Source organism: Rana temporaria, chromosome 3 (assembly GCF_905171775.1).
Source record: "Rana temporaria chromosome 3, aRanTem1.1, whole genome shotgun sequence".
Taxonomy (NCBI): domain Eukaryota; kingdom Metazoa; phylum Chordata; class Amphibia; order Anura; family Ranidae; genus Rana; species Rana temporaria.
In genome coordinates, this window is record NC_053491.1 from 245,283,532 (window position 1) to 245,298,297 (window position 14,766).

The 14,766-nt window shown below is 43.3% G+C and overlaps 1 protein-coding gene across 1 annotated transcript in view; it reads left to right on the forward strand.

The window, feature by feature from the left end:
* The window catches only part of ATP6V0E1 (ATPase H+ transporting V0 subunit e1), a 50,019-nt gene extending 42,303 nt beyond the window's left edge, over nucleotides 1–7,716 (forward strand). Inside the window, exons 3-4 of the mRNA XM_040344547.1 lie at nucleotides 3,400–3,516; nucleotides 7,402–7,716. Coding sequence (XP_040200481.1) covers nucleotides 3,400–3,493 — 94 coding nt within the window. The 3' untranslated portion in view covers nucleotides 3,494–3,516; nucleotides 7,402–7,716. The remainder of the gene's footprint in view (nucleotides 1–3,399; nucleotides 3,517–7,401) is intronic.
* The last annotated feature ends 7,050 nt before the right edge of the window (nucleotides 7,717–14,766 follow it).

Here is a 14,766-nt window from a genome sequence, read left to right on the forward strand (position 1 = left end):
GCAGCGATCAGGGGAAAAAATTCCTTCCTGACCCCTTAACGGCGATCGGTGCAACCCTGGATCAATTGGCTAGGGGGGTGTGGGGGGGGGGGCATTGTCTTAGTCCTGTTTTTTTGTGCTGTGTCTGCAGCAGCCGAGAGCTGGGAGGACCCTGCCTGGCTGCACTATCCCTGGGGAGAGCCGACTCGTTTGAGAGCGTCCTGCTCTCACTATCCCTGGGGTGAGCAGACTAAGATGAGAGCGTCTGCTGCACCGCTGAATCTATATAGCAAGAGTTCCAACTTTATTAGCTGCAAGCTTGTTCTGGATCAGTGATTGAAAAAAAAATAATGAAGACTCCTGTCTTACCTCCTGTTTCAAACTCCTGGTTTTTAACTCCGGCACTTTTGATCAAAGAATGCACTTCTGATCAGAGAGTCCACATGTGAAGCCACCATCATGTTGGCTGCCATTGGTAACCTACTCTTCTTCCTTTTTATTTTTATTTTATTTTTTTAAATGCCAAGTAGCTCGGCTGTACCTGTCTTAAATATATGCAGGTTAGAAAGTCTGTGATACCTGAACTCCCAAACTGCATACTTGGTACAGGTGTGGCTCAGATGGTATTAAAGCCATTGGATCATTATTTGGTTCCATGCCAGACTGCGCTTTGCGTTTTTTTTTCTTATTGTTTTGTGGGGGGCCATTGGATCAGCGTGACAGTTGGACAGCTATAATTTTCAAAAGCCAAAGGCTAGCAGTCCCAGCCTCCATAGTAACGCGGTTACCCTAGGAAGCATGCCCACTTAAAATAAAAATGATAAATGTGTCCTACAAAAGAGCTCTTTTACTGGCCCCTTCCCCCTACTTTCCAGGGATGCAGTCTCTGCCAATATCTTCAGCATTAAACACTTCTGTGAGTGTCCAATGACGGTGTCCTCTGTGTTGTCCTCTTTTGGAGTCCTGTAGTGATATCCAAAGTCAGAAGATTGAACGGAAGGGGGGAGCAGACATCTGACACTTGAAGTGTTGAATGGTAAAAACTGAATCTGGCCATGCACTAGTATATCTTTAAATGAACGTTCCTATGAAAACTGTCAGTACATTTTGATGACTTCACAATCCTTGTTTGCTTTCAACATTCAATTTCGGAATGAATGGACTTCCCCGAACAAAAAACATATTGTTAGAAATGTTTGTTCTTTCAAGAGAAATGTTCCATCCTGCTCCTTCAATTTTCTCGCCACTCTGGTCTAAAATGAATTTCACCCCGCTAAGTTAGCAAATTGAACATTCCTACAATTTTTTTTTTTTTTAAACAAAATTCTACTAGTATATGACTAACTTGACAGAGGCTTCAGTGCAGGAGCGGGAGAAGGTAGGAGACCTGGGCTGCCAGAGGGAAGTATTGGAGCTCTGGTTTTGCAGGACATTTTCATATTTGTCTTTATGCACCTGGGGCGTATCCTATATCTGGCACCCCCCCCCCCAACTTAAAATGTAATAACACCCCACTGGACCCATATACACAGCACCTTGCACCTCTGGACCCCTTAACATTACATTGCATCTCTGGACCCTTTACATTACACAGCACTCTGGACCCCTTTACATTACACTGCACCTTGCACCTCTGGGCCCCTTTTACATTACACCTTGCACCTCTGGGCCCCTTTACATTATACAACACCATGCTGGGGGTCCCAGCCGGGTGTCACTCGGCTCGCTCCACCTCCTTGCAAAGCCACTACAGGCTCTCCGCGCGACCGGGTGTTCTTCCTGTCACCGCCACGGGGGGGCCCCGCCGGGGCCTGACACCCCAGTGGCGGCCCGCCCCCCACTTAGTACGCCCCTGCACAGTTTTGTAATCATTTCTTACAGTTAAACTTTTGCAATCCCCTATACTTTACAGTAACAATTACTTTATTCCCTGTCCCGGTCCGCTTACCCCTATTACTCACAATCCGGATTTCTTGCCCGGGATGCACCTGCATTTTTTTGCACCCACGGACCAAACAATGCCTCTTTTTTAATGATACATTGTGTTGAGGCTTACACCTTAAAATCCTTTGATTCCCTAAAAAGAGATGTAAATCCCCAGAGCTCTCTCTCATTTTGGACTTACCGTCAGCTGCAGAACTACACACAGGTTTCCCAGTTTAAAAAACAATTCTTTAGATCAATAACTCCTTTTGAACAAACTTGCCTGGCTGGAGCTCCGGCTCCGAGATCTACCTCTCTTATGTACTCTTGGCTCCAATCAGACAGGGGGGAGATGGCTTCGGGAATACGAATACAATGGGAAAAGCCGCTTAAAGTAAGTTTTACAGATAAGCAATGGAAACGTGCCTGCATTTTTGCCCATAAATGTGCGATTGGCATGAGACTGCAGGAAATGTCGTATAAGCTTTTAACGCAATGGTATGCCACTCCGGATAAAATAAAAAAATGGTACCGGTTGACATCGGATTCTTGCTGGAGATGCGAGCAAGACCCGGGTACCATTGTCCATATTTGGTGGGAGTGTCCTTGTTTGAGATCCTTTTGGGACAAGGTGTGTTAACTGATCAAAGCCATCACAGATACCACAATCCCTCTTACGCCTGCATGTTGCTTACTCCACATTGGGGACTGCTCCATGCAACAATATAAAAAATCATTGACTAGACATCTGCTGAACGCAGCGAAAGTTTTGATTCCCAGGCATTGGAAAGCGAAGGATATTCGTTCCATTCCGGAATGGTTTAGCTCGATAGAGAATATCCACCAATTGGAGGAAACTGTAGCAATTGCCAGGGAATCGTCGGAAAAATTCAATCAGACGTGGGCACCCTGGGTGGTGTTCAGGTATTCTGATCAATACATAAAACTCGATATGGGATGAGATAGCTGCGTTGGCTCTGATCATTTCCTTCTCACTCCTTTTTGGTATGTAGAGACCATAGAAGGCACGTTCACTACGGTGTCTTTAGTCCCACCCCCCCTTTTTTTTCCCCTCTCTTCTCCCCTTTTTGTCTGTAGTGTTGGCTAGTAGCGGGTAAATCACAGATGGTGATGTTTTCCTTTGCTTTCTTTTGATATATGATATAAAAAATTGCTTATATTCAGAGTATGTATTGACATATGATTATGTGGTACTTGGGTACCTTGGCTGTATTTTGTATTCTGATTTTTTTTTTTCCCTTTCCTTAGGGAATATACAATTTGTTTTTTATTATCTCACATGATGTTTCTGTTCGTGGTACTAGTAGCCTCGCAGACTAAATTATGTGACTGGATAGATGTGGGTGGGCAACATGCATTTTATAATTTTTAAGGATGTCATTTTTGATGTCTGTTTCCATTTTGTAAAAGCTGTGTGTTGGTAATGTTGGGTTTCATTTCATATTTTAACATGTGTTTTTTTTTTTCTTTTTGCAGTTGGCTCATTGCAATATTGGCCCAGGTTAATCCTTTGTTTGGACCACAGCTATCTACAGAAGTCATTTATTACCTGAAAAGCCACTGGCCTTGAATCTTTTTTTCCTGTGATCCCAGGTAAAAATAAATAAAGATAATTGAAAGCAATCCATAGTTTAGAAAACTTGTAACCGGTGTAGTGTATATTACCCTCCCAATTTTTTTTTTGTGTTCATGTTGATTAGCTATTATTAATAATTATTATTATTATTATTATTATCTGGGGTCAATTCACTAAAGGATTCTGCATGCGATATGATAGTCATGTTACTCCCTTTTCAGAAATATTGAATGCGATTAATAAAGTCCAATTGATCAAAGTAAAATATTGAATGTGAGGTAAATACTGCAAAAAAAAAAAAAAGAGAACCTATTAAAGTCAATTCTCTAAAACCCTTTTCACACTGGAGGTGTTTTTCAGGTGCTTTAGAGCTAAAAATAGCGCCTAGAAAAACGCTCATCTTTAATCCCAGTGTATACACTGCTCCTAAAGCGCCCCTGCCCATTGAAATCAATGGCCAGCGCCACCGATGTGCCTGCAAGCAAAGGTTAAAAGCTCAGCAAAAGCTATGGTAAAGCACTGCTAAAACTGGCAGCACTTTACCGCCAACACTGGCAGTGTGAAAGGTCTCCCTTTTGTGTTTTTAGCAATGTACAACATTACAAGGAGGGGAACTGTGCTCTAGCCAGTAAGGTAAAAGTATACAATGTATCAGTGTGGAAATGTTCTCCCCTGAGCTCAGGAATGAAAATAAATTGTAACATTTCAGTAGAGGGAGATTGTTCTGGGAATGAAGGCATGCTAGAATGTTTTCAGTTTCACAATATTTGTGTCTTATTTACAGAACTATTTTTCTCTGGCGCAGTGTTGGCATGTTAAAAATAAGTTTACGTTATATAGTAAAATTAAATATTTAATGCATTCTCTAAACGACACTTTGTGTGTGTGTGTATATTGACTACTTTTGAAATCTATACCCAGGGTTCGATGAAATCTGGGCACCAGGTCGCATTTGCGACTAGAATTAGCGACCTGGCGCCTGGGGAAGGAAGCCTAGGCTGCAGAAAGCCGCAGCCTGATGCGATCTTGCGGTGGATCTTGCAGGCCTATGCTTCCTTCTGTCATCTGGCGCCATCTTGTGGTGGCTCTTGGCATGACAAGACAACCAGCAATGCTAATGGAACTTCCCCTGTGTTTTTCACTGCCATCTCCTTCCCTCTAATTAGAACCCCCAAACATATATATTTTTTATTCTAACACCCTAGAGAACAAAATGGCGGTCTGTCACACCGTATTTGCGCAGTGGTCTTGCAAGTGCACGTTTTTTTTTTTCTTAAAAAATAAGAACCGTAAAGTTGACCCATATTTTTTATTTCTAGTAAAAGCATTTAAAAAAGTCCATAAATCTATCCCATAGTTTGTAGACTCTATAACTATTATGCAAACCAATCAATATACACTTATTGGATTTTTTTTTTTCCAAAAATAGGTAACTGAATACATATTGGCCTAAATTAATATATAAATGTTTAATTATGTGTGTGTTGTGTGTGTGTGTTTTTTTTTTTTTTTTTTTTTTAATAGTGCAAAAAAATAAACCGCAGAGGTGATCAAATGGCACCAAAAAGCTCCTATTTGTGGGGGGGGGGGAAAGGAAATCAATTTTATCTGAGTACAGCCCCACGTACATTTACTACGGCCCTTGAGTGCAAAATCACGTACCTAGCGAGCCGCTGAGAGCCTGAGCTGGTCACTTCCGACCCCTCCACAGCCCAGCCCTCCAGTGAGCGCAGAGAGTCGATGACTAACGGTCTCCAGCTCTGCTCACCGTGCTCTTCGAACTGAGCATTTAGCAGTGTTTGCTGGCTTCTCGGTGTTGGAGCCGACGGGGGACAGATGCGGCATCGCACTGATGCTGCAGCCACCTAGGTAAGTGTGATTTAAAAAAAGAGAATAATTCCCATACTTTGTTTAAAAGGGGGGGAAAAAAAAGCAATATCTGCCTCAGTTAAGTTCCCACGGACACCTTTTGATATTTTTAGCTATCTGTAAGGGGGTAGTTCTTCCCACTGATCATCACACTAATGTATCGTGAGTTGTAAATGTAGTAATTTGTAGGGAAGAGCGGACCATTATTTAAAGGGTTCATGTGTTTGAAAAAAAGTATCCGAAAATGATGGAGCAGCCTTTTTAGAACTTTTTTTTTCATCTGAGGTACCTGGTTGATACTGCTAGTCGCTTTTCTTGCTTGTTCTAAATTTACCACACACAGCGCACAGAAGCTGATCTGTGTTGGCATGGTCTGTTTTTTCATATTTTGACTGGCCATTCTGAGGTACAGGACACCCTGCAGACACACAGCAGGCCTGTATTGTGTGATTTGTTCAACCCCCCAGACCAATCACAGCCTGCCTTTTGAACATGCCCCTTTGTTAAACACAGCCTAACCTTGCCTCAGGTTAAACAGACTATGAAATGCAGCCATACTGTGTGTCCTGTAACCCCGCCCCCCACTATCAAGAAGAAGATCTGCATGATCACATGACAAAACTTTAAACGTGAGCACAATCGTATCTGAAACTAAGCAATAGTAGTTATGGTGTCTGCATTGTAAAACTGTATTATAAAGGGTCTAGAACAGGGATTTGCAATTAGTGGACCTCCAGCTGTAGCAGAACTACAAGTTCCATGAGGCATAGCACGACTCTGACAGCCACAAGCATGACACCCAGAGGAAGAGGCATGATAGGACTTGTAGTTTTGCAACAGCTGGAGGTCCGCTAATTGCATTCCCCTGCTCCTAGAACATTGCATGTTTACAACTATTTAACATATACACTTACAATTTTCCATTAAATATAATTTCTATATTCGTTAAGATTCTATTAAAGAGGTCCCAAGTTTATCATTGCAAATGGGTATAGTTATAAAGTTATGTTGAGACCCCTTTTCTATTAAAAACAAAATGGAAACTAAAATATATTCTTTTCAAAATACTCCTGTCAGCTTGACTTGGCCCCAGGACTCAACAGAGCACCTAGCTGTGCCAACAAAATTTTGAAACGCTTATTTAACACCCCTGGGCCTCTGAATCTCCTGACAATCTCATGCAAATGTTGTCACTATCTCCTGCATCCTATTGGCTATCAAAGTTGTATCGTTTTGGGCCAAAACCAAGGCATGAGAGGCACAAGGGGACTGGCCAGCTGTTGACACTTTGATGCATATTTTTTACATATTATAGCTCTTTGATTTTCAAGGCCTCTAGGGTGTTCAAAGACCTTGTGGGGTCAGTTTAACCTCTTGATTGCTGTTTTGCACATGTGCAGGGTCAAGACAAGTAGGCCTTAATGTCCAGCCACTGCACATATGTGTCCTCACGTGTGCTCCGAGCAAAGTGAGTTATCACAGACCGCCCTTGATCAAGGCTTCTGATTGGAGGCCAGCAGGGCAGGATATTGATTATGTGATGGCTGCCAGGAGTGTTTATTACATTAAAGGATACTTCCACCCTAACACTAAAATCGCTACGTCTTCAGACATCCATGTTGCAAGTCTAACCTATCTAGTCCTTTTTAAAGAAGAGATCGCTATACATTTTTTTTTTTTTTTTTTTTTAAGCCGATCTAGTCCGGTCTGCAGAGGTCACAGCCAACAACGTCTGTGAAATGAATGGGGAGTGACATCAGTCATAGACTTACTATGGGGCTTACGTTGTCGGCTGTGTCTTCTGCACCCACCTCCACTGCGAAGCCGCAGAAGACCAATCCGCGTGGGATTGGGTTGGATCGGCTTCAAGAAAGGTATGCATGCTGATTTCTTCTTTACAGGGCTATATATGTTAGTGTTGGATAGTAGATGTAGAGATTTTAGTGTTGGGGTGCACTTACCCATGTCAATACTTTAAAGGATATTTTATATTCTTCTTATATCTCACCTATAATATCTGCTTTGTGTTTCAGGGGAATGAAGCCTGGATGACTTGCCTTAATGTTCGTTCTTCATTAAATTTGCCTTTTACCATTTAATGACCCATTTTTCACAATTGATGCTGTGCTCCTTCTCAAAGATGCTGTGGGTTCCTTCATTTCTTATGAAACCTTTTCTATGGAACCCTGTTTCATGTCAGTCTTCATATTGTCACAAATTGGATCATCTCTTCCTGCATATATTGCAGCAGAAAATCTGCGACGTGATGAAGTTTTTATATATTTGCTTGCCTTTTGATCCTTCTACAGTTTTTGTAATTTATACTATTTCAGTCCAACCCCCCCCCCCCCCCCCCAAAAGCATAAGATTTACAAATAAGACTGTCTTTATGTGTATTTTTCTAAAACTCTAACAAAGTACATGCTCTTAGTGCCTTACCTCTGTCACAGATCAGCGGGTGCTTTTTTTTTTTTTTTTAAATAAGAGTAAAAAAAATGAGTTCCATATTTTCTATACTATGTATTCAAATACAGTTCTATTGCCTTGTCAGTATGCTAGAGGATAAACTCTTGCAAAACATTTATTGGGCATCCAAAAAATGGCATGTGGTGGCCCAAGACAACCAATCGAATATCAATTTTGACAGTCTGTCAACTGGCTATTGCAAGCCGATTTCTGACTGGTTGCTAATGGTCATTTGACCCTGGTGTTATTTGGACTATTCCATATTATGCTTTATTAAAACTCTGGTATGATCTGAAATGTAACAAAATTATATAATATATATATATATATATATATATATATATATATATATATATATATATATATATATATATATATATATATATATATATATATATATATATACTCACTCAAGTATTTGAAGATTTAAGATGTATGCGTCTTGTTTGGCGCTCCAACAAAGTGTTTTTTGAAGCACCTGCTGAATAAAAGATTCTATCTGTTCTACGAGTGTTATTGTGTGTTGTCACTGGTATACATCAGTTCTTAAAGGGGTTGTAAAACCTTCTGTAGCGCAGCAGCCCCCCTTTTACTTGCCTGAACCAGATCGTTCCAGCAACAGGGACGAGCACAGTATCTCCACGAGCACAGTATCTCCAGCCGCTGTCTTGGGTCCTCATTGGATAGGGTCCCGTTGCTATCAGTCAATTTCGGTGACACGGGAGCCAGGGCATGAATGGAGCAGCAGGTCTTGAGCGCGCCCACATGAGTGCCCCCCCCGGGGAATGCGGTTCTCCATGGGGGCACTCGAAGAGGAGCCAGGAGTGCTGCTAGATGACCCCAGAAGAGGAGGATTGAGGCTGCTCTGTGCAAAACTCTTGCACAGAGGAGGTAGGTATGACCCTTTTTTTTTTTTTTTTTTTTTTTTTTTTTTTTTTTTTTGTAATGCTAATTTTTATATATGTTAGGGCTCTGGAAATTGGGGATTAATCCCTTGATTAATCGTAAAAAAAATTTGATCGATCAAAAATAATAATAATTTGATCGGTACTAGTGGTGCAACGAATCTTAAATGATCCGTGATCAGAACGGGTCACCATATGCGGATTGGCACACCACGTGATCCGCGGAGCTCCGCTGCTGCCTCTGCCATGGGAAAGGCTGCGGCCTAGTTCCCGGAGCGGTGGCCATCTTGGTCCACCCGGCGGTGGCCTAGGTGAGCCTAGAGCAGCGCGCTGACATCCTCATCAGACTTCTCTGGTAAGACTAAGCAAGCACTAATCTTCCTATACAGTGGGGGAGATGTGGAACATATTACAGTGGGGGAGATGTCTGTGGATATTACAGTGGGCACTATATGTGGTGGTCTGGAAAATGTATGTGCTTTTTATAATCGAAATTGGTCGATTTAATTAAATTGATTGAACAAGAAAATTTTAGTCAGTAACTGTGTGTGTGTTTTCTGAAAAGCTTGACTGGATGTATTCTATGTACTGAAGACCTGTCGGCAGAATCATGAATATAAATGATGCCCAAATGTCTCTTGCGTGTGCCAGGTACTGCCAACTAGGAGACAAAAATTATAGGATAGATCACAATGCCAAGTGCTATTTTTATTTCATCATACAGAGTTGACGTTCTGCAGTGTTTTTACTTGGAAATCACGAAGCTGGGATATAGAAGACACTGAATGAATATGGGATCAGATTAAGTTTTGGTAGGACTTGGATTTTTGAGTAGTGTAATATTTATTAAGCACATAGTACTTTATGAATATAATGACATTTTTAAATGAATTAAAGCTGAACTCTAGCTTTTGATACATGTTACATGCCTAGCTGGCTCAAACTATGTCCCTCCCGAACATGTGGGGTCGCTGGATGTGTGTTATAATCTGTATGTGTAGCTGAGGCTACATACAGCACTGTGTTCCGGGTGCGGGCAGAGACTTCCATTCTCATACCCGTAACACAGTAGTCTATCTGATTGGCGCTCAGCCATTTAGAGAAGGCAATGTATTCTAGCAATTATTCCTATGGTTGGCTGAGTCAGAGGTTGCGACATCAGCCTGCCTCTCTCAGCCAATAGGAGGAAGCTTTGTATTCAGAATACATTGCTTTCTCTGAATCGCTGTGCGTTGATCAGATACTCTATTGCAGGGCTCAAAATTTCAAGTCCTGAACTACTAGCCAGGCCTTAAGCGTTACTCTCCACTAGTTGCCCCAGCCAACCCTCTACCCTGCCCCGCCCATAATTCCACCCCTAAATATGCCCTCATAAATGATCTTATAAAATTACACTGTTAGGCCCCATGCATGCACACGAGACGCTGCTAAACTCGAGTTCAGAGGCATTTGTGCATTTTTTTCAACTGCCCCTGAACACATTTAATGTTATCCTATGTGTCCATGCACACAATCACGTTTTTTGGCGTTTCAAAGCAGTTGGGTTTAGGGCCGTTTTTCCAAACCCAAAATTTTGGGTTCAGAAGCTTTCAGCTTTTGCGTTTTAGACGCAAAACGCGGCACAAATAGTTTGATTCTGAGCTTGGGGAGGGTCTACAATGTTTTGGGGATAAACGCTGATAGCCGCAAATCGCGGTAAAACGCCACGCAATTCGCGGCAAAAACGGGCGTTTTAAATGCCGGTTTTTGCCTTTGAAAAGCTGAGATTAGAGGCGTTTGTAATAGCGTCTCGTGTGCATGGGGCCTTAAATGTTTTATGCAGAAATAAGTTACAAAAATAAATATTAACAAAGTGCAGCCTCACCAGTGCCCATCAATGCGGCCCGATCAGTGCCCATCAGTGCAACCCTAATGCAATGCAGTGAAATTGGAGGTATGATAGATTGGCAGGTGGCTGTGTGGTGGAATTGGAGACATAAGTATGATTCAGACCTATGCCTCCAATCCTACCCCCACACATCTTGTTCACTCCCCCATTCAATGTGTCCAACCCCCTCAAGCACATGTGCTGCTTCCAATCACAGCACACTATCATAGTTGCCATTCTCCTTTCTCCTGCAGCGGGGGGAGGGCACACTGAGAACGAGCTTGAGGCATGCAGCATGAGGGAGGTGGAGAGGGGTGGTCCCAGGCAGCTGACTGTTTCCAGGGGGTGGGATGTGTGGTAGGGAGAGGGGCGGTCCCTGGCAGCTCACTACTGTATTCTAAATGTAATGCGGGGGTGGGATGTGCAGCAAGGAGGGAGGGAGAGGGGCGGTCCATAGGAGGCTTACTTTTCCCATTGTAATGCCCCCACAGTGAGTGGGGGGCGACATGTTCAGCTGACAGTTCCTATTGTAATGTCCGCACTGCGAGTGCAGGGGGGGGGGGGGAGGTTGAATGTGTAGCAGGGAGGGAGAGAGGCAGTCCCCGGTGGCTGACTTCTGTATCCTTGTAATGTCCATGCTGCGAGGGGGGCGGGGTCTGTGCACTGGCACGGAGGGAGAGGGGCGGTCCCCGGCGGCTGACTTCTGTATCCTTGTAATGTCCACGCTGCGAGGGGGGGGGGGGTGTGCACTGGCACGGAGGGAGAGGGGCGGTCCCCGGCGGCTGACCTCTGTATTCTTGTAATGTCCATGCTGCAAGGGGGGCGGGGTGTGTGCACTGGTACGGAGGGAGAGGGGCGGTCCCCGGCGCTAACTATTCCTATAATTGTAATGCCCGCGCTGCGAGCCTGTGCACGGCGGGGAATCGGCTTTACATTCCCGGGACAGCGCAGCCCTGGAACATACTCGCACACCTCAAAATTACACTCGCAAAATGCGAGCAAACTAGTGAATTTTTGAGGGCTGCTCTATTGTGTTCTGGGTATGAGACAGGAAGTCTTTACTCTAATCCGGGAACACCATGCAGTATGTTGTATGTAGCCTTCACTACATAGTTTATACAGCACATCCAGCGGCCTCACTTTAGTGAGGGACATAGTTTGGTAAAGTGTATCAAATGTTGGAGTTCAGTTGTAATGATTGTTGTTTTATTTTTATATACACTGGTGTATGTATAGGGTAGACTTTAGCGCATATCATTTTTTTTTAGTAATGGTCTCAATATTTTTAGGGGATGGAAAACTGGTGCACTGCACTCCCGATTTATACAAACATTTTGCTTTAAATGTGGGACTTGCCTATTTGTTCCCCTTTTTAAGCAAGCTAACACTTCTTCGCTCATGGCTTGCAGTGTGGGAGAATAAATACCAATTTTTTCCTTGATACTATAAGATTCATATCAATTGCTCCCTAAAATAAATGATTTTCTAATGTTGCTGCTTTGTAATGGCTGTGTAAATTCATAGTGGTAGGATAAGCTACACTCCTTGTAGATGGTGCTGTTTGGATCCAGTATTGCAGAGCTACAAAGTGTCAGTGCTGGCTATGATGCCACCCTGGTACACTACTTGATAACTTGATCTGTATTACTGTTAGACACTGAATCTTTATAACCTATAACTATTATTATTGCAGATTGATAGGTTCATCATTCTTTGGACTAATGTTTTTGCCTAGAACAGCTTTCAGCAGTTACTATTGCCAAGGAAACCTGTTCTGTGAGAAATACAGGCTGCCATTGCTGCTCTGCTTTTGATATGTCTGCAGCCTTGATATAATATTGAATTGGTTATATTAGGAGTCCATTTGCTTGCAGTGCATTATTGCTCCATATGTTGTGCAAGAAGGCAGCTCTTTCAAAACGAATGAGCTACCAACGCACTATGTGTATAAAATCATACATGACTTTTTATTTTTTGGAATGCAATGCATTACTGTGCATTGTGGTAGAATACAAACCAGGTGTGTTGCCTATGTATGTTCGGGTGCCAGTCCAGAAGAAATGCATGTTATGTGCCCTACCCAGGCCGATCCGCTCTATAGGCTCACTATGCAAGCCGCTTAGGGCCCCTCAAAACTGCGGAGGGCCCTCCAAATTACTGGAGGCCCCGTCTGGTGAGAAGTAATTTTCGGACCCTCACCCCGTTGCTCAACTCGTTTGCTGGCTGCATGGGAGAAGAGGTAAGAAGTCAGCACCCTCCGCTTCTCACTTTAATGTAAGATGTCATTTCTGACAGCAGAACACCCCCTCTCTCCGCTTCTCAACTTTAATCTGTAATGTGACATGTCACTGTCGGCAGCCCCCCCCCCCTCTCAACTTTAATGTGACATGTCATTTTGCTTGGGGGCCCCAGGGAGGTCAGGATCAGCACTGGCCCTACCACAGCATTAAAGTATGAACATGGCCTAAAGCTGACCTTCATGCAGATCTAAAAGACATTAAAGGGGTTATAAAGTTAAATAAAAATAAGAAACCTGTTATGCTTGCTTCCACTGTGCAGCTCGTTTTGCATAGTGTCCCCCGAACCTGGTCTTCTTGGGTCCCTCGGCGGCTGTCTCTGCTTCTCCCCACAAGAACTCAACACCTTCATGCGAGCTAGCATGATGTTGAGTTCCTGCGGGCGCGCTCCCGTGATACAGTGAACGGCAATAGCCGCCAGCTGTATCACTTGGCCCCGCTGAGTCATTGGATGTGATTGACAGCAGCGTGAGCCTATGGCCGCCCTGCTTTCAATCAACGGCCAAGCTCAGAAAGGAGTAGGATGACGGGGGCGAGCATGGGACTTTCGAGGGCTCAGTTAAGCAAAAACGGGGGCGGTATTGTCGGATGTTTTTTTCACCCTAATGTATAGGATGCATTAACCACTTAAGGACCGCCTCCTGCACATTTACGTCGGCAGAATGGCACATGTACATATAGGTACGTCCTGTGCTAGTACCCAGCCGCGCGACCCGATCGCCGCTGGAGTCCCACGATCGGTCCCCGGAGCTGAAGGACGGGGAGAGCTGTGTGTAAACACAGCTTCCCCGTTCTTCACTGTGGCGGCGTCATCGATCGTGTGATCCCTTTTTATAGGGATACACAATTGATGATGTCACACCTACAGCCACACCCCCCTACAGTTAGAAACACATATTGGGTCATACATAACCCCTTCATCGCCCCCTTGTGGTTAACTACCAAGCTGCAATTGTCATTTTCACAGTAAACAATGCATTTTAAATGCATTATTTATCATTTTCACAGCAATGGTCCCAAAAATGTGTCAAAATTGTCCGAAGTGTCCGCCACAATGTTGCAGTCACGAAAAAAATCGCTGATCGCCGCCATTAGTAGTAAAACATTTTTTAATAAAAATGCAATAAAACTATCCCCTATTTTTAAACGCTATAAATTTTGCGCAAACCAACCGATAAACGCTTATTGCGATTTTTTTTTTTTTTTTTTTTTTACCAAAAATAGGTAGAAGAATACGTATTGGCCTAAACTTAGGAAAAAAAATGTTATATATATATTTTTGGGGGATATTTATTATAGCAAAAAGTAAAAAATATTGCATTTTTTTTTTTTCAAAATTGTCGCTCTATTTTGGTTTATAGCGCAAAAAATTAAAACCGCAGAGGTGATCAAATACCACCAAAAGAAAGCTCTATTTGTGGGAAAAAAAGGACGCCAATTTTGTTTGGGAGCCACATCCCACGGCCGCGCAATTGTCAAAGCGACGCAGTGCCAATTCGCAAAACCTGGCCGGGTCCTTTAGCTGCCTATAGGTCCGGGTCTTAAGTGGTTAAGGTGAAAAAACATTTACCTTTAGACCCGGTTCACACAGGCTCAGCTGCCTGACGAGTCGCGTCCCATTGAATGCAATGAAACCGTTCTAATAGGAGCGAGGCAAGTCGCTCCGACTTAGAAAAAAGGTTCCTGTACGACTTCGGGGGCGGCTCGGGGCGACCTGCATTGACTTCTATACAAAAGTCGTTTTGAAAATCGCCTCTGAGGACGTCTTGCAGAGTCGCCCCCGAAGTCGTGCCGCTGCTGTGTGAACCGACACTTATAACCCCTTTAATAAATATTGCAACTTTGTAGTCATTTCTGCGTGTA